General features: G+C 37.3%; 1 protein-coding gene across 1 annotated transcript; it reads left to right on the forward strand.

The window, feature by feature from the left end:
- Nucleotides 1-1711: 1711 nt before the first annotated feature.
- On the forward strand, nt 1712-23888 carry capn3b (calpain 3b). Its single transcript, XM_007253906.4, has 21 exons — nt 1712-2152; nt 7631-7700; nt 11215-11333; nt 11428-11561; nt 11728-11896; nt 13312-13395; nt 14710-14873; nt 15817-15977; nt 17041-17213; nt 17631-17642; nt 18051-18259; nt 20002-20038; nt 20654-20680; nt 21055-21129; nt 21230-21287; nt 21374-21438; nt 22179-22247; nt 22355-22433; nt 22522-22638; nt 23564-23622; nt 23714-23888. The coding sequence occupies exons 1-21, from the start codon at nt 1829-1831 to the stop codon at nt 23738-23740; spliced, it is 2232 nt and encodes a 743-aa protein (XP_007253968.2). The 5' UTR covers nt 1712-1828; the 3' UTR covers nt 23741-23888.
- The last annotated feature ends 571 nt before the right edge of the window (nt 23889-24459 follow it).

Here is a 24459-nt window from a genome sequence, read left to right on the forward strand (position 1 = left end):
ACAGCCCCGCACAGCGCCCCCCGCAGGACACCACAGTCCCGCACAGCGCCCCCGCAGGCAAGTAGGTGTAACTGCAGCCTGGGCTCCAATGGGCTTGAAAATACTAGCTGACGCACAATATGACAGACAGGTACCTCACACTTTTAATTGGGAAATGCAATAAATGACTGAAGGTTGATCTCTGTAGTATGATTGACTGATGCACAAACTTATTGAAAGTAACCCCGCCCATTCGCTACGCCCATTGGTTCTACTTGACCGCAGTGGTCCACAAACCCGTAACAGACTGGTAACAGACCACAGCCCCACACAGCGCCTCCTGCAGGAAACCACGAGCACTGAACCTGACACAGATAAATCACAGTTCTTTAGACTGTCTGATGCTGTAATCTGTTAAAACTAGAAATCACACCAAGAATACTGGTCATTTTCCAGTTAAAAAAAACTTTAGTGATTATTTCAAGACCTCTGTAATGTATATTAAATAATATACTAGAAATAATATCAGATCATCACACACACATAAATAATATATATATTTCCAATGTAATTCTGAATAGTAAATCTGTGAAACTTCCCATATTCCCATATAAATTACTACTAGTCATACTTCTTTAGATATATCTAGCATAGCCAACAGTGGCAAGGAAAAACTCCCTCATACTAATAGAAGAAACCTTGGGAGGAACAAAGACTCAGTAAGTGGGATCCATCCCCCTCTGGTCAGCCCTGACAGTAGAAACACATAACAGAACAAAAAACAACTATACAAAGAGACTAGTCAGACTTACTTTATAGGTCAGTAAATCTGATATGTCAGGACAGCCATATACACCATACTCATGCTGGACACATATGGAATTTGGATTCTGCTTTTAAGGGCCTTGCTCAAAAGGCCCAACAGTGGCAACACACTGAACCTAACCCTACTGTTAATAACCCAGTGCTGCTACTTCCCAACAGATTTTATTACTAGTAAACATACAATTACATAACAGCACTGTACAAAATTATGTGAAAATAGAGGCTTCAGTATGTGTCTGTAGAGGAATAGGGGTTTATGCACTACATGACAAATCTCTATTTACAATGCTATGTAGTCCAAGACTAGGCTTTTATATGCATGTCTAACTGAGTAACTGCCCCTATATGGCTACACATTTATGGAGACCACTTTCCGCATTAAGGTGCTTTAATCACTTAATTCTTTCATTAATATAGGAAAAGATAATTCAATGGTATGATAGTTTAATGGGTTGTTCAGGATGTTATTACCCTCAGAGTTGCCTTCAGTTATATGGGGATAAGGTTCAAGCATTATTGTGGTGAAATGGATGGAACAAATTATTATTCAAAAGTTTAAAAAATATTTGCACATCTAAGAACTTTTATTTTAACTTTGTTTAATTATGTAGTTCTAATTTCTAATACACACTACTGTTATGATACTACTGAATCCATTACTGCACATTAAGCACAGTGCACAGGAAAGTGTGAGAGAAAAAAGAGAGAGTGAAAAGAAAGGAAGAGAGAGTAAAAGAAGGGAAAGTGTAAGAGAGAACGGGTAAGAGAGACTATCTTGTGCTACTAAAAGACCTATTAATAGAACAGACTACAAGGATGGCCATGTGTGTGTGTGTGTGTGTGTGTAAGTGTGTGTGATGATGGTGGCAGGGGGTGTGACTCCAAGAATATAAAAGAGCTCACAGCTTGAGCAAAGTGTGATCAGATCAGTTAGAAAACATTAGAGAACTCTTTACTCTGACTGTTTATTCAGCCCATTAATTCACTGTCTGATCTGCACTGTTGTCCCACACAGACTGCAGCCATGAACAAGGACAGAACCAAAAAGATTACAATGGAAAAAGCAGATGAAGAGAAGGTGGCAGAAACGAGAGCACAGACCACAGAGGCCGCTCCTGGAGCTGACAGTGCAGCCAGTCTGTTTGCGGCCCCCGGGAACATTTACTCAGCCATTCTGAGCCGCAATGAAGCCGTCAAAGATGCCAAGAGGCTGAAGGACTTTTTGGAGCTCAGGGACAAATATGTGCGCAAAAAAGTTCTGTTTAAAGACCCGCTATTTCCTGCTGATGATTCCTCACTGTACTACAACCAGAAGTTCCCACTCAAACTGGTGTGGAAAAGACCATCGGTGAGTGAACTCACTGTTTTAAAGGATTTCTATAGTTGTCACGTCAAAATACTATGTCCTTTGCCCTCAAAGAAAAAAAAATGTGATTTTGATATTTTTTGCATGATTTTTTTCTTGACAGCATGGACAATAACAGGGTGGACAGTGACAGAGTGAACAGTGACAGGGTGGACAATGACAGAGTGAACAGTGACAGGATGGACAATGACAGAGTGGACAGTGACAGGGTGGACAATGACAGAGTGGACAGTGACAGGGTGGACAGTGACAGAGTGGACAGTGACAGGGTGGACAGTGACAGAGTGGACAGTGACAGGGTGGACAGTAACAGGGTGGACAATGACGGAGTGGACAGTAACAGAGTGGACAGTGACAGGGTGGACAGTGACAGAGTGGACAGTGACAGAGTGGACAGTGACAGGGTGGACAATGACAGAGTGGACAGTAACAGGGTGGACAGTGACAGGGTGGACAATGACAGAGTGGTCAATAACAGGGTGAACAATGACAGAGTGGACAGTAACATTGTGGATAATGACAGGGTGTACAATTACAGGGTGGACAATAACAGAGTGGACATTAACATTAGCTGGACATCTTAAGCTTTACTTCAACTAAATATGGAGACAATATGAGAAATATTAAGGGAAATATATATATTTTTTAAGTGTGAAAGTGTCTTTCCCTTGTGATTTCATGGATGTCAAATGTACTTTCCTAAAGGGTAGGTTATACCAGAATGACAAGAGTGGACCTTGATATTGTTATGGATAATAATAATCTTTAAAATATATTTTAAAAAAATATTTAAATAATTTGTACTTTTGCTCTGGGGCTTCACTAAAGTAAAAAAATGGAATCTTCACTCTAACTTTCCACCACTAGGATGTAAATGGACATGTTAATGGAAGTAAGAGAATCATATACTGTTATTTGACAAAAATGAATACAGAATACAGAAAGTGTATTTACCAACTTATAAATTTGTAATTTCAGTCCCATTTAAATGTAAAAATGATAAATTAATTAATGTATGAATTAGTTATTCCAGTACAATTTAAACAACAATGCTTTAAAATAAGCTATCTTAAGTAAAACATATTTAGGTTGGTCATCCATTTCTACCCTTCTGTTTAAACACTATAGTGTCCTACAGACAGAAATACTATACACCTCAGTTTATTTATCCTGTAAAATATGCAACCAAATGCATCCATACATATATACAGTATGTAGGTATTGCAAATGTGTATGTATATACACATGTATACACTTGCAAAATTCCTGCATCCCTTTGTTATTGTTGCAACGATCAATCTTTCAGCACAGGCTGGTAGGTAGCATTTGTAGGGCTTAAGCCAACAGACTGTAAAGGTCAGTAGCACTGACTAAACTTTAGAAACAATAATAAAAATGTTTATGTTATAATGTTTTTTAAAATATATATAAATGTATGCAAATTAACATTTTTAAAAACCTGCAGTGTTTGCAGCCAAAATAAGAAATAGTTTTCTATAGAAAGGTTCTTTGAAAAATTTATAGTTATTCTTCTACATTGTGTGTGAAAGCAAATTATTCATTAACTGTTGTTAATCTAATATTGCAGCCAAAAGTGTGACTAAAAAGTTGACTCAGTCAAACCTGTTTCATAAGAATACATCCAAGAGTATAATCAGTTTTTCAGAAATAAGATGATTTTAATGTTTCACAGCTAAACTATATCAGTGCATGAGCTGCATTGAAATACTGGTAATCAGTGGGCTCTCACTCTCCACCAATTACTGACTGCTGTCTACACGAGACAGATGCTTGTGATCACTTCCTCTCTGAGTGGGCCGCCATGCTGTGGCCTGAAATAAGTTGGCCTCTGCTACGTTGCATGCCATAAGAGAATGTGAGAGTCATCTTGGCAGTGTGTTTGTTGGGGCATAACTGAGGCTTAGCGGGCTCTTGGGTCTCAGGCAGCTGACTCTACACATCACTAATGCATCCACTGCTGGGCAGTACAAGCCTCACACAGGGTCAGCAGCTACACACTCCCAACCTGATAATCACCTTCTGTCACTGCTTTTGTTTTATGGCTACAAATCCACCACCTAGTGATTTTACAGCTCTGTCACATTCAATAGCTACAGTAGATCTTACAGAAGTACTGTATAAAACTGGGTTTCATGGTTCCACATGAACAATGTTACAAATTGGATTAATGTGATCTTTCAGTTGGTTCAATTTTTGAAATTATTGTGTTGATATATTTTAATTGTAAATCGTGTAAACATTTCATAGAGGAGGAAAAAGTGTCTTAAGTGTTCATGTCTCAAGATGCACTTCTAATATCAAGTACATTTGGACAGTTTCAAATTCACCATTTTGTCATAATTATTAAAGTTACTTAACTATTTTCAGTAAAACAATTTAATAAATTTAGTTGAATACAAACAGCAAATTTACAACTTCTCCTAATCTCTCCTCATCTGAGTTTAATAGAGTTATTTCTAGTTCAACACCTGGTTTGGTAAATTGGTAAATGTGGTAAAGCAGGTGAGCTGCTGACGGAACTGAACATATCTGGAAATTTGGAACTACACTTTGTTCTTCAGCTTGGCTCAAAGGATATAACATACTTAGTTAAAATGAGAATTCACTGTTACATTTTACTGTATGTATGTTTTTTGCATCTGTTTAAATAATATGTGGTGCTTTTTTCAGGTAAAAACACTCCTATTGATTAGATGAATGGATTAGTGTAATTTGCATCGGTGCCTTAAACTTTTGCACAGTACTGTATATGCTCTGTAAAACATTTTAACATAAAATTAAAATACACAAGTCACAGATTACACATATTGTTTACTCTAAAGTTCTCCTAACTCACATTTGCATCTCAGTTTGGTCTATTAAACAGTTGATCCATTAGTAAACATTAGTAAAGTGCAGCAGCTGAAATAGTTTAAACAGTTTGTAGAATATTTGTTTAGATTTTATTCCCATTTGTAGACTAGCATGGGGGGATGCTTTCTATTCCATACTCATCCAAGCCAGTGCTGCTGATGGAATTTGAACTCATGAACTCCTGTCTTTAAACAAGCAGGCATTAGACAGTTGCTTCACCCTAGACCTGTGTAGCCATGTACATTTCTATGTCCAAGAAAACGTGGAAAGCCCTGTGCTCATTACTCTATTGACCAAAGCTCCACAGACACAGGAGAACATGTGAAAGGAGCTCTAACCCGATGAGAATAAACAGTAAACCAATTGAAGGATGCGATACAGGCATAAAATCTAACAAAATATTAAGCAACACAGTTTACTAATGTTAGGATGCTAACAGTAATTTTCCTGAGGTGTGAATGTGCAGGTCATTTTCCTCTGCTGAGAAGCACAGAAGTGTAGCACCTTTGAAATCTGCCAAGATCAGAGCACATCTGGTTCTTAAATGGAATGCTGATTGGTTTATTTCACGTTACACCCAAAACACACCCATGATTAATTAAAAGAATTAGTACATGCCTTCTGATGCATTTTGAGCTGTGCAAGGAAGATTTTTTGCATTGTTACAATAGCAAATACACACTGACACACCCTAAATCAAGCTGCCTGGTGCACGGTTGATGGCTTGCCTATAGATCACCAAAATATGGCCCAAAAATGCTCTGTGACCAATTACTTAATCAAAGTAAGTTTGCTTGCTTTTAATTTTTAATATTGCAGTTAGTCTCCTCAAGAGGTTGTCATTGTAAACTAATGACAAAGTAACATTATTATTATTATGGTTCTGTAAATGTTAAAGATTGAAAGCAATTATGTAACTGAGAGCTTGAAGCATCTTGGTCTTATATAAATTAAGTTGCTGTGGTGTAGATGGCCTTGCTATTACCAGTTGTCATCCAGTAAATATTTAATTTCACCACCTATACCCTGTGCCAACCCAATAAAACACTTTTAGACAGTGCTTCAAAGGAACAATACACCAACGCTCTGAATGTGTTTATAGCTTCCTATAAATATCTATGAATAAAAGGAATATAAATGTCAGGAGAGATCAATATGTACTGCCATGCATAGTCAATCTATATGCATTCCTGCTCCTTTCACTCATAAAACGGTGAAATCAGAGTCACTATACTGTGCTGTGACCTACAGCAGCTGCTACAGCTTTCTGCTTATCTGCCATATTATATCACCATCTTAAAGACTAGCTTAACAGTAACTAGTAAGTAGTTAACAGTAGTTTAACAGCCCTAAAATAAGCTGCATGAAGCAGATTTATGTGGCATTTTAACCTTTAAATGTCTGCCTTAAAATCATGTTGACACTCTACTGACCTGTAACAGAGGGAAAAGTGCTACTAACATTGCTACTCAAGGATGAGAACACCAGAAACTGCACTATGTAACTTTGGGAAATAGTGAAAAGGAGTATGCTTGTGAGAACTGTGTAAAATAGTGTAATAGTGAGTGTAAAATATTGTAATATTACTCTTCCTCGTCAGTCTAAGTGATCCTTCACTTCGGATGATGGTTTTGGATCTCTCAACTTGTACAATGCATGTGAAAAACATGCAGTTTATGCCTAATTGGTGGCTCAAAGTGCAAACTCCACATCCTAACAGTAGGGGGAGCCCAGCAAAGAAATACCAAGTTTGCAAAAAAATTACCAAGAAGGTATGCTCATAATACTGCTTTTTTAATGTTTAGTTATGTTAGTCTTTGTCACAAAATGTGCTCCTGTGGTTTGGCCCTGGATATACTAATTAGTGCCACCTTTAAGTGTAATGCACATCCCTGAGTTGACTGAAACTGTATAATTGTTAAGTAATCTCAGGAATCTTTTTACAATGCACTTTTATGTCAGTTTTATGTTAGCCATACTACAGGTTTGACCAAGGCTTTGTCACAACACTGTGAAAAAAGGCAATAATAAGAAGTGGAGCACCATCTAAAATATATTTTTTAATGTTATGGCCAAACAGAAAAAAGATAAACATCTGCCAAATATCTGCTTCAATGCAATTGTAATTTTGTTTCCAATGGCAACTATTTATAAGCAATTGACTGGATATGTTGCCTGTCTTTCACAAAGTACAGTAGGATATTTGGCATATTGTATATACATAACTCAAAAATCAACTCAGGAATCTGAATAACTGTCTCTCTGGTTGCTGTCCAAAATTCACAGATGATGCTACTCAAGAAGCCCAAGTAGATGACAGTTACAGTTAAAGTTATTGTGCTAATTGTAAAAGCTTAGTGCCAGAATCTGCTCAGTTGCTAAACTTTGGCTCACAATATTATTTTTTAACATGAGCTTTGCACCTCTTTACCTAAAGCTCCTAATAAACTGTTGGATGACTTTTGATCACTTGGCTCTTAGGGTCACTGATGTGTGTGGAGTGGAACACATTTATTACAGCTCAGTCTGCATCAACAGACATCGTAAATGTTCTGGTACTGATATATGCTTCTGTTTTCCTTACAGGAAATTTGTAAGAATCCCCAGTTCATTGTTGGAGGGGCTAACAGGACAGATATTTGCCAGGGAGATCTGGGTAAGATTCTCATTAAATAAACAATTTCTCTAAAAAAAACTGAAGTGGGTTTTTACCATAATGCCAACTGAATGTCAATGTAGAATTAGGTACACAATGTTAATTGATTGGATAATTACTAGCTACATCAGCATTGCAGCTCAGGGGCAAAATTATCCACCTGAGACCTGGACTTTTGCTTGGTGTGCATTTTATGTTATTTTCGTGATTAATAGAAGTATAAAAACGAAATGTTGACTTTAACATTGAAGTCGTGCCCTCATATGGGGACAATAGTTTATTTTATACTACAAAAAAATTGGGATCCCATGTACCCCATTAGTCCAAAAAACATTTTTTGCCTTCTACAGTACATAAAAAACTAGTTTCAATCTAAAAAGTGAATAAGAATTTTTACCTGGCATTTTTGATCTGGACAGGCTGTAAAAATGTTTCACAGGGATTCCCAGTTTTGAGTAAATGTTTTAATGTGACTACTAGATGGTACGGGCAGTGTGTTCATATGAGGAAGAGGGTCAATGTTTTAAAAAATAAAGTATAATGGTGCAGAGAAGCAGAAATGTAATGTCCACATATGAGGACACAGGATTTCAAAAGGTTAAAGAAGTAATGCGTTTTAATGTATTGACCTATCAACTACGTTTAGGGTAAGCAAGAAAACTTTGTACATTTTCTTATTTGCTGAATTACTACCAAATTGACTCCAAGTGAGTGGACAGTCCAAATGTATCCGAATGAAAGTCTAAATGGTTTGTTTTGAAAGAACAATATAACTAAAGCTGAAAAAGGGAAGCTACCTGTTACTAAGTTGCCAGAGGCCAAATAGCTTTTTTTAATCACATGAGCGGCACTGACAGCTGCAGCTGTTTCTGAGACCAGGTGTAAAATCCCGACCCTTTCGTGACACAAAGCCAGGTGTTATAGGACAGGCACGGCCTGAGTTACCCAGCCTAGCGACCACAGGATCCTCCGGCATCGCAAGACTGAGTAGCCCAACCAAGAAGTGAATGTGTGAGAGAGGAGTGGGAAACATATGTAGATGAACACACGAGAAGCACCCTGTAACCTCACCCGCACTCCAGCCGCTTCTCTGCTGAGCGGGAACTCACTGGACCCTGTCCTCGCACTGTATAACCCATCAGGCAAAAAATAGCCCACTTACGAGCCACAGATGTCCTGTTAAAACCATCTTCATCTTAATCTGAGTAACATCAGTGGGGTAAGCCGTGCCTGAGGTGTCCTGTTTCACATGCTAAGAGTACCGGACCACGCACAGGCTTTAAATCATGCCTGCTTCAGCACCCATACAGTGCTTCAGGGGTGCAGTGTGTAGAGTAGAGACTCTGGACGAATGAAACTGGGTCACGTGTTTGTGTATACACTTGTGCACTAAAAGAAGAAAGGTGTTTGACCTGCATCCATCATGACACTTTTTCACAAGGATCAAAAGACTTGCCACTTTTGCTTGACAAACTGTCCTGTATGCATGTCCACTGTGAATGTCAGCTATGTTTTTAATGCGGTTGGTGTTAGCATAGTGGGTAACCTCGCTGCCTCCTGTGGCGGACTAGGATTCGTTTCCTCAGCCTGGAAAACAAATCCAGTGTTGCAAATAACACCTTACAAAATAACACATTACAGTAATTTGATTACTTTTTTCTGTAATGAAATAATGTAGCACATTACAGTTAAATGTTTTGTCATCACATCACATTACAGTTCCTAACTTAATAAAAGTTAGGGAAAAAATGTAATTTAATAAAAGCTTGTGTTACTCATGTTTTCCTTTAAAATCGAACATTTGCTAAGCTGCACTGGTTCCTTGACACAGCTGACTAATCAAGTCCAAGGGGTGGGGCTGGATCTGATATGTCGTGTTTTTATTGGTCTAAAGCAGATCGGACCCTGTCCCTAACCCTATTCCTAATCCTAACCCTAACCTTAACCCTATCTGTATCCGTATCCCTAACCCTAACCCGTGGACTTATGGGAGGGATTGGATCAGATCCAGCCCCACCCTCTGGACATCTGGTTCTGCAGGGAGTGATATTTGGACTAATCAACTAGTTATGTGACTGTGAATGCCAAGTCCAAGCTAACAGAGAACATTATAAGAACGTTTAGCAATGTTTTAAAAGATTCCAGGAAGGTTAACATGCAAAGTTATGAAAATAATGTTCCAGGAACTTTCTAAAAATGTGATGTAATAAGGGTTTACAATGTTAGAATGTTTCACACATAACATTCCCAGCTAGACCAATACCAACATTATGGAAAAGTTATAAGTAACATTCCCAAAACTAAAAGTAAAAAAACTGAGAGTGACGTTGCAGTAATGTTACAAGAATATTTATAAATGTTAAATAAAAACGTTTAAAGAAACTTTCAGAAAACTTGACAGACTGAATGTTCTAAGAATGTTAGGTGTAACATTCAGAAAACATTATATACTATCCAAAAATTCTTTGCTGGGGTGTTGCTTGCACAAACACAGTTTTGAATGCAATGAATGTTTAATGTTGCAACCGGTGCAACATTTTGTTTCTAAGTAAAGTGAAATAAATTGGAAAAAAAAAACAATCTACGATCTCTTATTTAAATATCTATTATTTCGTACTTTTTGCACACATTTGTTTGTAGTGTTTTTAGTATATTTGTATGGGTTTTAGAACTCAGAAATAGCTAAAGTAATGAAAAATAAGATAAATTTGTTTTATGAATATTGAATTTCAGTTAAATAGTGAGTAATTAGTAATGGATTACTTTTTTGAGTAACTTCCTCCAACACTAAACACACGACTCTACACCACTAAGAGTCCTTGGCTAATACTCCTAACACTACTCTCTCCTGCCTCTTATGTGTAACATGATTCAAATGTAGATTGATCTTTGGAAGAAGAGGGTCAGCCAAAGGCTGTAAGTGATTATGTTAGCCAGCCACTTTAAACCCCTTCTCACAGCTTCACTTTACACTTTCACACTCGTAAAAGTAGCATCTTCCTTCGAGTGACACCACAGAAAATGACTTTTGGTTCCCTAAAGATTTATGTTCAAAAAAGAGGTTTTTCTGGTAGTAAGGAAAAATTGTAATGTTTAAAGAACTTGTAAAGTGGAGGTTTTAAACCAAATCCAAAGGTTCCTCTGAGAAACTTTACATTATGTGCATGTCTTTTTTATATATAAATGTGTAAAGCAAACATTTAATGCACAACATGTATAGCATTTAAAAGTTGAACTGAAATGAAATGAAAAATTAAATGTATGGTTCTAGAAAACCTTTAACTTGTATAGTGCTTTTATATTATGTGTTTATTCCTAAAACAAACAAACAAACAAAATAACTGACATATATTTTCTACATTTTTGTAAAGAACCTTTCAGTGAAATGTTCTTTAGGGAACCAACAGTGTTGTTAACAGTTAATCACTTTTATGCATAAATCATCTTAAAAGAGAGTTTTTATGAATACATTATAAAGTATAAAGTACTAAACTCTTAATGATTTATTCTGCAGGGGATTGCTGGCTCCTGGCTGCCATTGCTTGCCTGACTCTAAGTGAAACCCTTCTATATCGAGTCGTTCCTGCCGACCAGAGCTTCAGTGAGAACTATGCCGGGATTTTCCACTTCCAGGTAAGATCTTATATTGTGAAATTCTTAGATTTATGTTTTTTTTTGTAAGATAAATATATTTTTTATGTAAGATAATTTAGTTTTTATCTCACAGTTCTGGCGCTATGGTGAATGGGTGGACGTGGTTGTGGACGATAGACTTCCCACTAGCAACAACCACCTGGTGTTCACCAGGTCTGGGAATAAGAATGAGTTCTGGAGTGCTCTTCTGGAGAAGGCCTATGCCAAGTGAGTTTCAGAATGTACATTTTCTTTTCCTATTTTTTAAAAACTGCAGAATTTTCAGATTCATGGATTCCTTTTTCTAATGTTCAGTCCATGTCACATTATTAGATTTGTTGAGATGTTCATTACAGGGATTGCTTTTCTATAACTCAGTTTGTTTTAATCTCAGGCTGCATGGCACTTATGAGGCCCTGAAGGGAGGAAACACACTGGAGGCCATGGAGGACTTCACTGGAGGGGTCACAGAGTTCTATGAGATCTCAGATGCACCCAGAGAGATTTACAACATCATGAAGAAAGCTTTGAACAGGGGATCCCTTATGGGCTGCTCCATAGATGTGAGTGTGTTTAATTTATATATTAGTGAATATTTAAAATGCTCTGTTTGGCATAAAGTAACCCATTATTAAATGTTTCATTTTACTCCAAAATAATGCTACAAGCTTGAAATAAGGATCTATACAAATTCAGAAATATACAAAAATAGTAGAAGGATTAATGAAGTACCTAATCAAGTGTCATACAACACTTAAGCAAGTTTGTTTGAGCTATTTTATCTTCTACATAATTAAATAAAATGTAATCAAAGTCATTTAGAGTGATTTGGTGTTAAATGTTTCAATATAATATGTTGTATAGGCTTCACAGGAAGGTTAAGCATAAAATGTGTGTCTTATGCCTATGGCACTGATTTATGTCAGGTTTGTAAAAATGTGTTAACCTCATACCTCATACCTTTTTATTTCATTCAGGGTGGAGAGGTACTTGCAGGGTATTATACAGCAATGTAATCCCCTCATCATCAATACTTCTGAACACTCAAAATAATATGTACAGTGTGTTTACTGGTGGTTTTTCAATAGCAAATAAAATGGCTATACTTAGGGTTGCCACCTGTCCTGGTTTTCCCAGGACTGTCCTTCTTTTTAATATTTGGTCCCGAAAAAAAAAAATCTAATTTAATGTCCCTGTTTTCACTAGGTTAGTTTAGCTGACTTTAGAATTTTTTTCCTGCATTAAATCTGTACAGGCCGCTCCTACGGCTAGTGAATCATAAGTTAAGGAGGGAGAGCACATCAGATTTAACATCACCACATTTAAAACAACTCTACAGACATTTACCATGGGTAATCTTAAAAGATAGAGGTGAAGGTAAGAAAACACATAAGCCTTAAACACACATCATATGCCTCTCCTTACCTAGTTTTTCATCTAATGGGCTCTCCCTCCTTAACCTTTTTGCCAAGAGGCTGCAAAATCAGACACAAGCAAAGCTCACACCAGTACTTAGATAAGCAGGTAAACAGCAGTTTCTTCTCATAATTAATGTATTTGAAATATTCATAGCTTTGAACAACCCTACTTCAAAGCTGTCTCTGATTCTGTTACATCAATCACCACTGTGTGTATGACAGTGTCCTGGTGTTTTGTCAGACAGGTGGTAACCCTAACTGTATTTGCACTGTACTGTAGACATTGTGACCCCTAATTTAACATCACTGCACAGAAATTCCACATTAAACCCACTCTAAATGACTGTCTACATCTCCGCATTTTGCTAATTTGTAGTTATACGTTTCTTGGTATTAATATTAGCTTCATAGCTCCATTGTGTTTACGGGGGGTATGATTTTATTTGTCAATATTTTCCTTTGATTAGCAGAAAAAATCACAGGGCTGTGTTAAAAATCACAGATGTTTGATTTTTTATGATTTTTAATTTCCTTTCTTTCATCTTTCATCTCTTTCTCAGTCTTTGGTTCCATCTGCGAGTGAAACCAAGACTGATACAGGTCTTGTGAGAGGTCACGCCTACTCAGTCACTGCAGTAGAGCAGGTAAGAGACCAGAGTAAGAATGTCTTTCTTAGGTTAAAATTACTGCTGCTGTGCTGTCAGCGTTAATCTGTGATTAATCTGTTTTTTAATGCAAACGTTGGCCCTTGTCACACACACACCACATGCTCACACACATAGCATTGCTGCCTGTATGAAGCATAAGTTTGCCATGTTTCCTCTCTTAGTCCACCCATTTATCTGTTAAAGGTTGTTGCTGTTCGAGCTGTGCTGTGGTTGTGCTTTGATTAATCATAGAGGGCCATATTTTAGCGATCTATAGTGCACTGGTGATCTGCGCATCGCACAGCTGGATTTAGGGAGTGTCAGTGTGTCTTTGGTATCGTGAGGACGCAAAAAATACGCTTTGCGCAGCTCGAAAGGCGCAAAAGGCATGTACTAATTCTTTTAATTAATCATTGGTGTGTGTTGGGCCTAACATCAAATAAACCAATCAGTGTTCCAGTTGTCACTCCCTTTAAGAGCCAGATGAGCTCTAACTTTGGCATGTTGAATTTTAGCAGAGGAAACTGACCTGTTCGATCATACTGTGAATGTGCGTCAGCAGGTAATTTATGGAAACAGCAATATTATTTTATTTTGTGTTCTGTTTATTGTTGATGTAAAAACTGGATTTGCACGCTGCAGCAATCTATGTGTGTGTAAGAAGCGGGTGTGTATATGTGCTGATCGTGTGACTTGCACACGGCCCATCTGCGTAGGTACGTAGGACGGGTGACGACTGACTGTTGTCAGGGTTTAAATCGGTCAGTGGCGCACCTGAGTTTTCTGCTGCCAAGATAGAAACAATCCAGAAATGTATCTGAATACACCTTATTTCCAGGTCACCATGCTCATCGGCGTAGATATATTCATAAATTATTTTAACGACTCTAGCTTCAAGGTATGAAAATAGACTGTTGACACGGTGTAAGGCAGCAAAGAGCATCACAACGTGCCTTTTGCAGTGTGCACGATTGATTTTTGATGAAGGACTTGATTAAACTGAGGACTGTATAGAACAACAGATCCTCATATAACAGTGATCCCTCAACCCTATCCTGGTCACCCTGGTGTCCTCCACATGTCACATTCTCTCAGGGAAGTCTTGTGAAGTAGTGGAATAGCTGGATCAGGTGTGGTGGCGCGTGGAAAACTGCCAAATCCGCAGTGGGAGTTGCAAAACTCCCAAACCAGTTTTGGGAGTCAGATATCTGAAACTGTTTTTGGATTGCATTCTGGTCTGCATTGTTCTTACGAGGGTTTTGAACTGCATTTTTTCAAACACGCGCTCTTGCTGCCTTTTTGTGTTGGCAGGGTAAACAGGAGGATGGAAGTGACACACGTATTCGTCTAGTGCGTCTGCGGGACCCCTGGGGGGTCGCTCCTCCACCCTCTCGAATGTCCTGTGACTGGTCAAGTCTCGCAACCTCTGAACAGGACCAACAGAGACTGAAGCCAGTAGAAGCAGGGGAGTTCTGGTTAGTCCCTCATTAGAGAGTTAATAATATAGTAAACAGTAAAAAGTTTGGATACACCTTAAATTCTGTGGTCATTTATATTTTTCTGCATTATAGATTAATACTAAGTCAACCAAACTATGAAGAAAATAATCTGGAATTATTTAGTAAACGAAAAATTGTAAAATAAATCAGAATATGTTTTGTATTTTAGATTCTTCAAAGTAGCACCTCTTGCTTAGATGACAGTTTTGCACATCTTGGCTGGATTCTCTCAGTCAGCTTTATGATGTAGAGTCACCTGGAGTTCAGGCTTTTAGTTAACAGCTGTGCTGAATTTGTCAAGAGTTCATTACTTTAATTTCTTACCTCTTAATGTGTTTAAGTGCATCAGTTGTTAAGTTGTGAAGAGGTAGAGTTGGTATACAGTGAAAAGCCCCATTTAATTAATGTTCTAATACATACTACTCAACTAGGTAAAGAAAACAATACTTTAAAAAATAAAGAACATTTAAAGAACTTAAACTTTAGGAACTTAAAGTATCCTAAAGTGCAATCACAAAGACCATCAACAACGTTATGATGAAACTGGCTCTCATCAGGACCACCCCAGGAAAGGAAGAGCAAGAGTTTCCTGTGTTGCACAGGATAAGTTTATCAGACCCCGTCTAAGAGCATCTAAATGCTTCACAGAGTATTTTGATTTGTTTAACAATTTTAAGTTACTTCATGATTTCTCATGTGTTCCTTTACAGTCCGGGTGACTTCAGTGTTCATTTATAATGTAGGAAAAAATAAAAAAATATTGAATAGGAAGTTGTGTCCAGACATTTGACTGGTACTGTATAGCAGAGCACTGGTGTCACATGCTTCCTTTTATACAAACATGATAACTGCAAACTGTGGACTATTTGTATGACCCATGGTTCTTACACCTGTGTATTCTTGGCTCTTTTCTTATCAGGATGGGCTTTGAGGAGTTCCAGCAGACCTTCACTAAGCTGGAGATCTGTAACCTGACACCTGATGCCCTGCAGGACGATGAGCTGCTGAAGTGGGATGTGTCAGTGAATGAGGGCCGCTGGGTGAGGGGCTGCTCTGCTGGGGGCTGCAGGAACTACCCAGGTGGGTGGTTTACATGAATCTACAGAAGATATTGCGTTCACTAATCGACTACTTGACCAGGATGTCCACTAGTCGTTACAGTGGACAGCTGTTTATTAATCTTAATGGAAAAAATACTGTATTGAGCCAATCTACACAATCCTACTGCTAAAATACCATAGACTGTATGTAAGTATGGACAGCACGACAGCAGTTAAATAAAGTGAAGCCACTACGTCTCCTACACCCTCTGGTGTGTGGCTCCTGTACAACTATTAACCCCACCTATTTCTATTCATCTGAAAAAGAGGTGGCAGAATATTTCATCTAAAACTACACATCCGGGATTTTTTTTGGAAGTTGGGTTCTGTACATTCTGTAAACTCCCCTCCTGTGTTAATAACTCCCGATGTTTTTCTTTACAGTTAATACTATAATTTTATAGGAATTATTCCAGGATATTTAAAGGGGTGTAGCGATGTGGTGATTGACAGCTAAGGCCAAGTTGATTGACAGGTCGCGTCAGATTTTTCTTGTAAAAAGGACATTTCTGAAGTAAAGCAATGGCTTGTTCAGCAGTTAACTGTTGTAACAGACCCTCAGGGAAACGTTCTCTGCAGTTTTCGGTAAATGGATAATTTCCCTCCAACAATTCATTAGTATTCAAACTTGTTCTTCTCCCTAATTGGCTCCAATTTGCCTCTACTGCACAAGCGCACCCGAGATGGCAGCTTCCATTTCGGCCATATTTTGTCTTCAAATCGCCAATATGAGAGTGAATGGGGACGTTCTGTCCATACTTATATACAGTCGATGTTAAATACACAATAATTAGCAGTAAACACCACTAAACAAAAAACGTCAAAAAAGAGCTAACAATTTTTGCATCAAGATTTCCTATGGTTATGACTAGTCAACTACTTTTTTGTACTTAATTATTATAAATCGAAAAAAAGTTATCTCTCCCTAAAGAATATATAGATATGCATATATAGTCCTGATCAACTGTATCATAATGCATATACAGAATGTTCAAAACTGGGAACATTTTTAACTGTCACTAGTATATGTCACTGTGATACAGACACGTTCTGGACGAACCCTCAGTATCGTCTGCGTCTGACTGAGGAGGATGATGATGAGCCTGATCATGGAGAGAAGGGTTGTACAGTGGTGGTGGCACTTATGCAGAAGGGCAGAAGGAGAGAACGCTGCACAGGAGGAACCCTGCTCACCATCGGCTTCGCCATCTATGAGGTGAGACAGGGTTTCTCCCTTAAACGCTAATGACCTGAAAGTGGGTCCGTAATTTCTTATTAGTTTTACAGTAGCATCGTAGTTACCAAAAAATTATAAATAGTTAAATAAAAATTTTAACTAAAAATTGTTACTATTTAATTTGTTAACAGTTTTAGATATTTTCACACGATTGTATAAAAAGACATTTCTAAATGTTAACAAACAAAATAGAGCGGTTTGATGTGGAATAACATTACAAAGAAACTAACAGACAAATATTTCTAGTGATTTTTTACAAAGGTGGTTTTATGAGTTGAATTACTACATTGGTTTAGAAAATATGAATTACCTGCATGGTGATGGATTTGTTTCCTAAGATTTTGGAGTATGATGGACCACAGTCACTGACCTTCTGTCTTCTGTTTATTTACTTAGGTTCCAAAGGAGGTACGACTGAGGGAGCTGCTCTTTTTCACATCATGTGCTAGCAGTAAAGAGGAACAATATACGTTATGAAATTGTTGTATCATTTATGTTACATCAGGAGCTTAACCTTAAAATATGAACAGTCATGTTCTCACAATAAAAAAAAGCATGAGCTGCTTACTGAATTTATCTGGTTCAACTTATTTTGAATTTGGCATCAATATTCAGAAATGGGACTGTGCCCTTTGTGGTTAAATTGTTCAAAATTGGAATAACAAGACAATTTCAGAAGTATTTGTAACATAACAGTATTTACAACAACATTTAATAATATTCTAAATGCAAGAATGTTCTAAACACCCATGTTTCATATTTTTTCTTGTTTCTAGCTGTATTCCTTTTGGTAAATCTTCTGCATCTTCTTTTCAGATGCACGGTAATAAGCAACACCTGCCCAAAGACTTCTTCCTGTACACAGCCTCCAAAGCACGCTGCAAGTCCTACATTAACCTGCGAGAAGTTACGGAGCGTTTCTGTCTGAGTCCAGGGGAATATGTCATCGTCCCGTCCACGTTCGATCCCAACAACGAGTCTGACTTCATCCTCAGGGTTTTCTCTGAGAAGACGAGCACCTCAGAGTGAGTGTAAACATGGATATAGGTGATGCAGGTTTGGAGTGGCTAATATTGCTTGATACTGGTGATAACTCTTTTGTGGCTTTTTGTGGGTCTTGGAATTGCTGGTATTTGAACATGTGATCTTCTGACCATACAGTGAAACCTGAGAGCAGGGGTTGGTACTCCAATTATTTAATACTTTGCAAGTTTTTGTTCTTCATTTGAGTTTGAGAAATGTGAGCATTCAGAACTGTCATACTGAAAGCTGCGCTTGCGCTTGTCGTTTTATTTCGGTTTGGGCATCTTTGTTGAGAGGTGCCAATTGTTTCCACAGCAGGGGGTTCTCTCCAGGGTGTGAATTATCCTGTGGAGGTTGGGGGGGGGGGCTTATGCTTCACTCTTGGCTGGCTACCAACTCACTTGCCCAAGCAATGCACATAGTTTCAGCATGATATTGTTGGGATATCACTTTGAAACACTTAATAGTTCTGATAAAGTTGAAGTAGAAGAGCTCTGTTTTCTGTTTTACAAACCAGTGCAAATCTCAGCAGCTTAAAGCATGTATGTTCATTTTCCATACTCTTGTCCAAAAGACCCTTCACTTTTTGAACATAATTAAACAAATGCTCATTTGATTAATTTGAACAGTATTAAGAGATTGAGCTTATATGACTAAACATAGGACATAAAACGTAAGTTGTAAAATGTAACAAATAAACTTGGACATTTCTTGTAAGGAAATAACTGATTTCTCCCTTTAGTTGAAATAATCATAGCATTTGCTATCTACCAGTCTCTGACACTGATTTAGAGTCAGTTTTCCTACTCCTCCATGCACAGTTCTTTCAGTTGTTTCTCAAAATCTTGTTTCAAATTAGACTTAGTTTATTGTCGTTCAATTTTACACCAACAGTGCAGGAATGAAATTTCATTGCAACGGCCCAATAGTTAGGAGAAACATCCAGCAACAGTAATACCTTTTAAAGTGCAAGTAAAGCAATATATACAGTATATTAATATATACAACTATACATATACATCATATACACATACACAGTGTACATATATGTAAACACACTATATAACTGCAACACCTACCCATATGTTGCACATACAGGACCAAAAATACTGATCTTGCACAAGTGTTTTTATTGTCTTATGGCATATAATAAAAAGCTGTTTTTGAATCTGGTTGTTCTGCATCAAAGACTGCAGTACCTACTTCCAGAGGCCAGTAATGAGAACAGACCGTGGTGGGGGTGGGAGGTGTCTTTAATTATGTTTTAAGCTTAAGACCCCCACTGCATTAAGATCGAGGCTTAAACTTGGAAGAATTCTCCATTTTTTCTTTCGAGCGATTCCTTGGAAAATTTACTGGAATGTTTCAGGTCATTGTCATGGTGCATGGTCCACCATCAGTTACAATCATGAATTCATAGAGAATTTATGATGGAGAACTTACCAGGCCATGAAGAAGCCTCAAAGCGTGACAATGAATAGAGATTCTGAAGAATTTAAAAGGAGCACTTAAAGTAAAAAAGTATTATGTCATAAAACTCGTACTGAGTTACTTATCAACCTACATTGGAAAGACAGTACAGGTTAGAGATAACTTATGGAGTGAGTAAATATATTTCTGTGTTTTAAAATTCTGTACTTTATAGCTAACATTTGGATGAACTTAAGTAGTCATACACTAGAATAAAATAGATGAAATGATGTCATGATGAACAGCAGGCTAACTGTTGTTTATGTTCTCTCAGGCTAAGCGGTGCCGTGATCGAGGCCGACCCCTGTGTGGTGAGTTAACTAATGTGTACAGCTGTCCACATCTGTTCAGTATCAGAGCTTTTCAGATAAAGCAATTTAGAAAATCCAAAAGTTATTTTGTATTTTGTAAAATATAAGCATGAGATATATCTGGATATCTTTACTGGATTCCTTGTTTAATCACACCTCTTCAATTCTGAAAAGGCCCCCTTAACCCCCAACCCCCCTCCTTCCAAGCCTATTAGTGACAATAAATGACAAAGAATTGCAATGAAAGTTCATTTTTCATTTATTAAGATGGATCAAGTGCATGACGCTGCACTAAGAAAATAATCTTCTAAAAAGTTTATAGTTTTACATTATATTTAAGCATTGTTATGTTATTGTGTTTTTTATCTGGAAAAGTGGTCACCATCCTGGATACACTACAATTCTACTACTATTCTATTACAAATGTAATACATTCAGTGCATTAACTGTTGTCAACGTATTTAAATGTTCACAGTGTATTTTAATGTTATTTTAAAAGTTCAGTGCTTTCAGTTTAGTGAGGTAAGAGCAGTGCATTTTACTGCTTGTACTTAGTCCCATATCTGATTTGAGTTCAGTTGCCTGTTTTTAATCTGTTACTCTTTTCATCAACAGCTGGATAATGAAAACAAGAAGATTAAGGTAACTAACACTCATTTTGAATAGTGTACCAATATTGATTTTATATTTGTGGCTATACCATGTATTTATCCATCCACTCAGTAAAATACAGTAAAAGTCCACCCACCTTTAAATAATGAATTACATTTATTTTATTTATATATCACTTTTATTTTTATCTTGCTTTGGCCGCTTTCATCTGTACTTATGACCTTTTCATAAACATGCTGTATAATTAAAGGGGATGGCTTGAGAATGTTTGAAAGGACAAAATGAGAAGCATTTGTGTCTCAGAGCTTCATGCAGTAAATAAACCATATCTGTTTGCAAACTACATCCACAACATCCACACAATCAGTGACTGATATATCATATGTTTCTACTTTCTCTTTTAGCTGCCTAAATCTGAGGATGAGGAAAGCGATGAGGAGAAACAGTTTAGAGCCATGTTTCAGCAGATTGCTGGAGATGTGAGGTTAAATACAGTATAACTAGTGTATCTAATTTTATCAGCCATGGAGGTAAGCCTGTTTCTAATACTCACAGATTCAGTATGTGCTTCTCTTATAGGATATGCAGATCAATGCCAAAGAGCTGAGGAGCGTCTTCAACAAGTTACTGACAAAATGTAAGAGTTTGTTTTTGCACTAAGTTTAAATTACTCTATGTATGTTTCTAGGCCTGATCACTGAATACTGTGTGTTTTCTGTTCAGACAAGGGTCTGAAAACTGAAGGTTTCAGTCTGGACAGCTGCAGGAGCATGATAGCACTTATGGATGTATCCTTAACCAAACTTCTTTTCCTATTAAAAAAAATGCATTGTACTTTCAGTCAGTGGTCACTTTATGAGCTCTGCTGATTATATACAGGTAGGTGTCACTCTTGCATAAATGCACCTAAGCGCCATTTAACATTTGTCTCTGACCACAGGACTGATTATTATTTGGTTGATGGGCTTATGCTGCCTTCATGTCCAAGTTTGGGAACTGCTGCGTGTCCTTGTGGGTTTGACAAGCAAGGAGTAGTTGAGTGTTGTCAGGGTTTTAATCAGTAAGTGGTGCACTTGTGTTTTCTGTTAACAAAAGAAGTAATACGCCAGACATTTACCTGAACACACTTCATTTTCAGACCACTACGCCCATCAGTGTAGATTTATTCTACAGTGTTGTTGCTATGTAAACGATGCTGGTGTAAGGCATAAAAATTAATGATTTGCACGGTGTACGATGGCAAAGAGCATCATTAAACTCTTTGCGCATGGTGTTCGATAGGACCCCTAGCATGATGTTGGTGAACACAACTGCATCAGTGGGTGGTGGTGACTGACTTTATATGTATCAAAGGAGCCGTGTGCTCATCTTCACTTGGGGGCATTAATAGTGATTTGGGGAGTTCATATAAACAGGGATTTGGGTAACTGGCCTAATTTATATTAAACTAAATTATAAAAAGGAGAAAAGAAAAAGAAGTCATTGTCAATTGTTGAAGTTTACCACTTGACCTTGTACACAACAAAAGACTGATGGAACAGGCAGACTAAACCTGGAAGAGTTCAAGCACCTATGGAGCAAGATCCAACAGTGGAAGGTGCTCATACCCTTTTTACTCACTCCTGTCTCGCATTAAATGTAAATTCAGGGACATATTTGTAAATGTTAGTTCATACACAACATGAATGACCTTTTTTTCTGTAGTTAATCTTCAGTCGCTATGACAGGGACAAGTCCAGCAGCATCAGTAGCTTTGAGATGAGGAATGCCGTCGCTGATGCAGGTGCACCACTTCTTTCTTTCAGCACGTTTCACCAGAGAAACATTTAAGGCATGTTTACCCACTGTGCTCAAGGTCTGTTCTCTCTCAGGCTTTCAGCTCAACCCCCAGCTCCATGACATCATTGCTATGCGTTATGCAAGCGAACACCTGTACTTGGATTTTGACAGCTACATTTGCTGCCTGGTGCGACTCGAAGGCATGTTCAGTAAGTATGAATTTAACAATTTTACAGAGGTGGAAAAAGTACTGAAAATTTTAATTAAGTAAAAGTACCTCTACTTTGCTAAAATTCTACTCAAGTAAAAGCTAAAGTACCCAACGTAAACGTAAAAACGTAAAAAACGTAAAAAAGCACGCAATGTACTTCGAGTAAAAGTTACATAGTTACTTTTATTTATTTGATGTAAAAAAAAAGAACAAATCATAAATTAAATCTTTTAAATTAATTATTATTCCAAATAATAATTTGGACCTTTCAGACAGTATTTATTCAGACCACCCCATAAAACATTTTCAAGAACAAGTGGCATAGGTTTCTATAATCCATTTATTTTGTTTACTGTTAAAAAGTTAAAAGGTTATGGCATATATGTGACTATAAACCGTATTTTTATAGTTTTATAGTTCATTATTCTTTTTTAACTTGCCATTGCTATGCTTTAACTGCTATTAATGTTTCCAATAAAAACATAAGAAATGATCATGAAAAACATGAAATCATACAAAAAAACTGTTGGTCAGCGCATACACAGTGCCGTAAGGAGCACATATCGATGGGTAACATAATTCGACAAAACACCGGCTCCCCCGAGTCGCGCACACAGACCACAGCGTCTCTCCAGCTAATCGTAATAAAAACCTGGGGAAAGTTTGGAGTTTACAACAACTGGTTTTATGATTCCCATATAGGAAAAACAACCAAATATGTCACTTTTTTAAGATCCCAGGATATCAGTTTTAGTTTTTTATATGTCAAAATAAAAAAAAATTTAGGCGAATAGTACACTTAAAAGAACCCCCTGAATTCGGTAAAATGTCTTTGCCGAGTTAAATTGTTTTAGAAGTAAATTCCTTAAGTTTCACACTACTTTGTTTAGAAATCCCCAGCACTAAAATATATTCTTTTACAGGAGCATTCAAGGCCTTTGACATAGATGGAGATGGGATTATTAAGCTCAATTCCCTTGAGGTAAAAGTCTTAAATTAAACTTTACTGGATTAAAGTGTCATTATTGCATAACATAATACATTATGATATATTGTTCTTTCATTACCTGCAGTGGCTTCAACTGACCATGTATGCATAAAGAGATGGCCACGGTGATCCAAGGAGCTTCATTACTATGACAGAACTATTGTTTGTGGACTTCTCAGCCTCCAGCACAAGTACAAAGACTGGAACAAATACAAAATTATGTATTTGACCCTTTCCGCTGGTGAACACTGCTGGCTCTAGAGCAGGGGTCACCAACATGGTGCCCGCGGGCACCAGGTAGCCCGCAAGGACCTTATGAGTAGCCCGCAGGCCTGGTCTAAAAATAGCATTTTTGTTGCTATTCTTTTTTTTTTTAAATCACAGTTGCATTGATGTAATTTTAGATTATATTACATTAATATTAGCTTAGAGATAGCCTATAGTTTATATATTATTATACAATATAATGTAATATAATATGTAATATTATATTAAAATATAATATAAAATGTAAACACTTGCAGAGATTTATAATAATAGTGTTGCCTATTGATATCTGTGTCTTCACATAGATGAATGTCATTAATTATTAATAATAACATATAATTAAAGGTAAATTGAGAAAATTTGTAATTTCATGAGTGTGTATCAAACTGGTAGCCCTTCGCATTAATTGGTACCCAAGAAGTAGCTCTCAGGTTCAAAAAGGTTGGTGACCCCTGCTCTAGAGGCACTGTCGTATTGTTTCAGAGCCACAGAGGGGAAAAAGGAGAAAACACAGCACTGAACAAATCAGTGAATAAGCTACACAAACACTACACAAGACAGTAT

This window comes from Astyanax mexicanus, chromosome 1, assembly GCF_023375975.1.
Source record: "Astyanax mexicanus isolate ESR-SI-001 chromosome 1, AstMex3_surface, whole genome shotgun sequence".
NCBI lineage: Eukaryota > Metazoa > Chordata > Actinopteri > Characiformes > Acestrorhamphidae > Astyanax > Astyanax mexicanus.

Bases quoted from the DNA above. Each gene is read 5' to 3' on its own strand.
- capn3b (XM_007253906.4), top strand. From the start codon at position 1,829: ATGAACAAGGACAGAACCAAAAAGATTACAATGGAAAAAGCAGATGAA. The intron at 7,701-11,214 runs GTAAGATTCTCA...TTTATTCTGCAG, and splicing joins TATTTGCCAGGGAGATCTGG to GGGATTGCTGGCTCCTGGCT. The intron at 21,439-22,178 runs GTATCCTTAACC...ACACAACAAAAG, and splicing joins GCATGATAGCACTTATGGAT to ACTGATGGAACAGGCAGACT.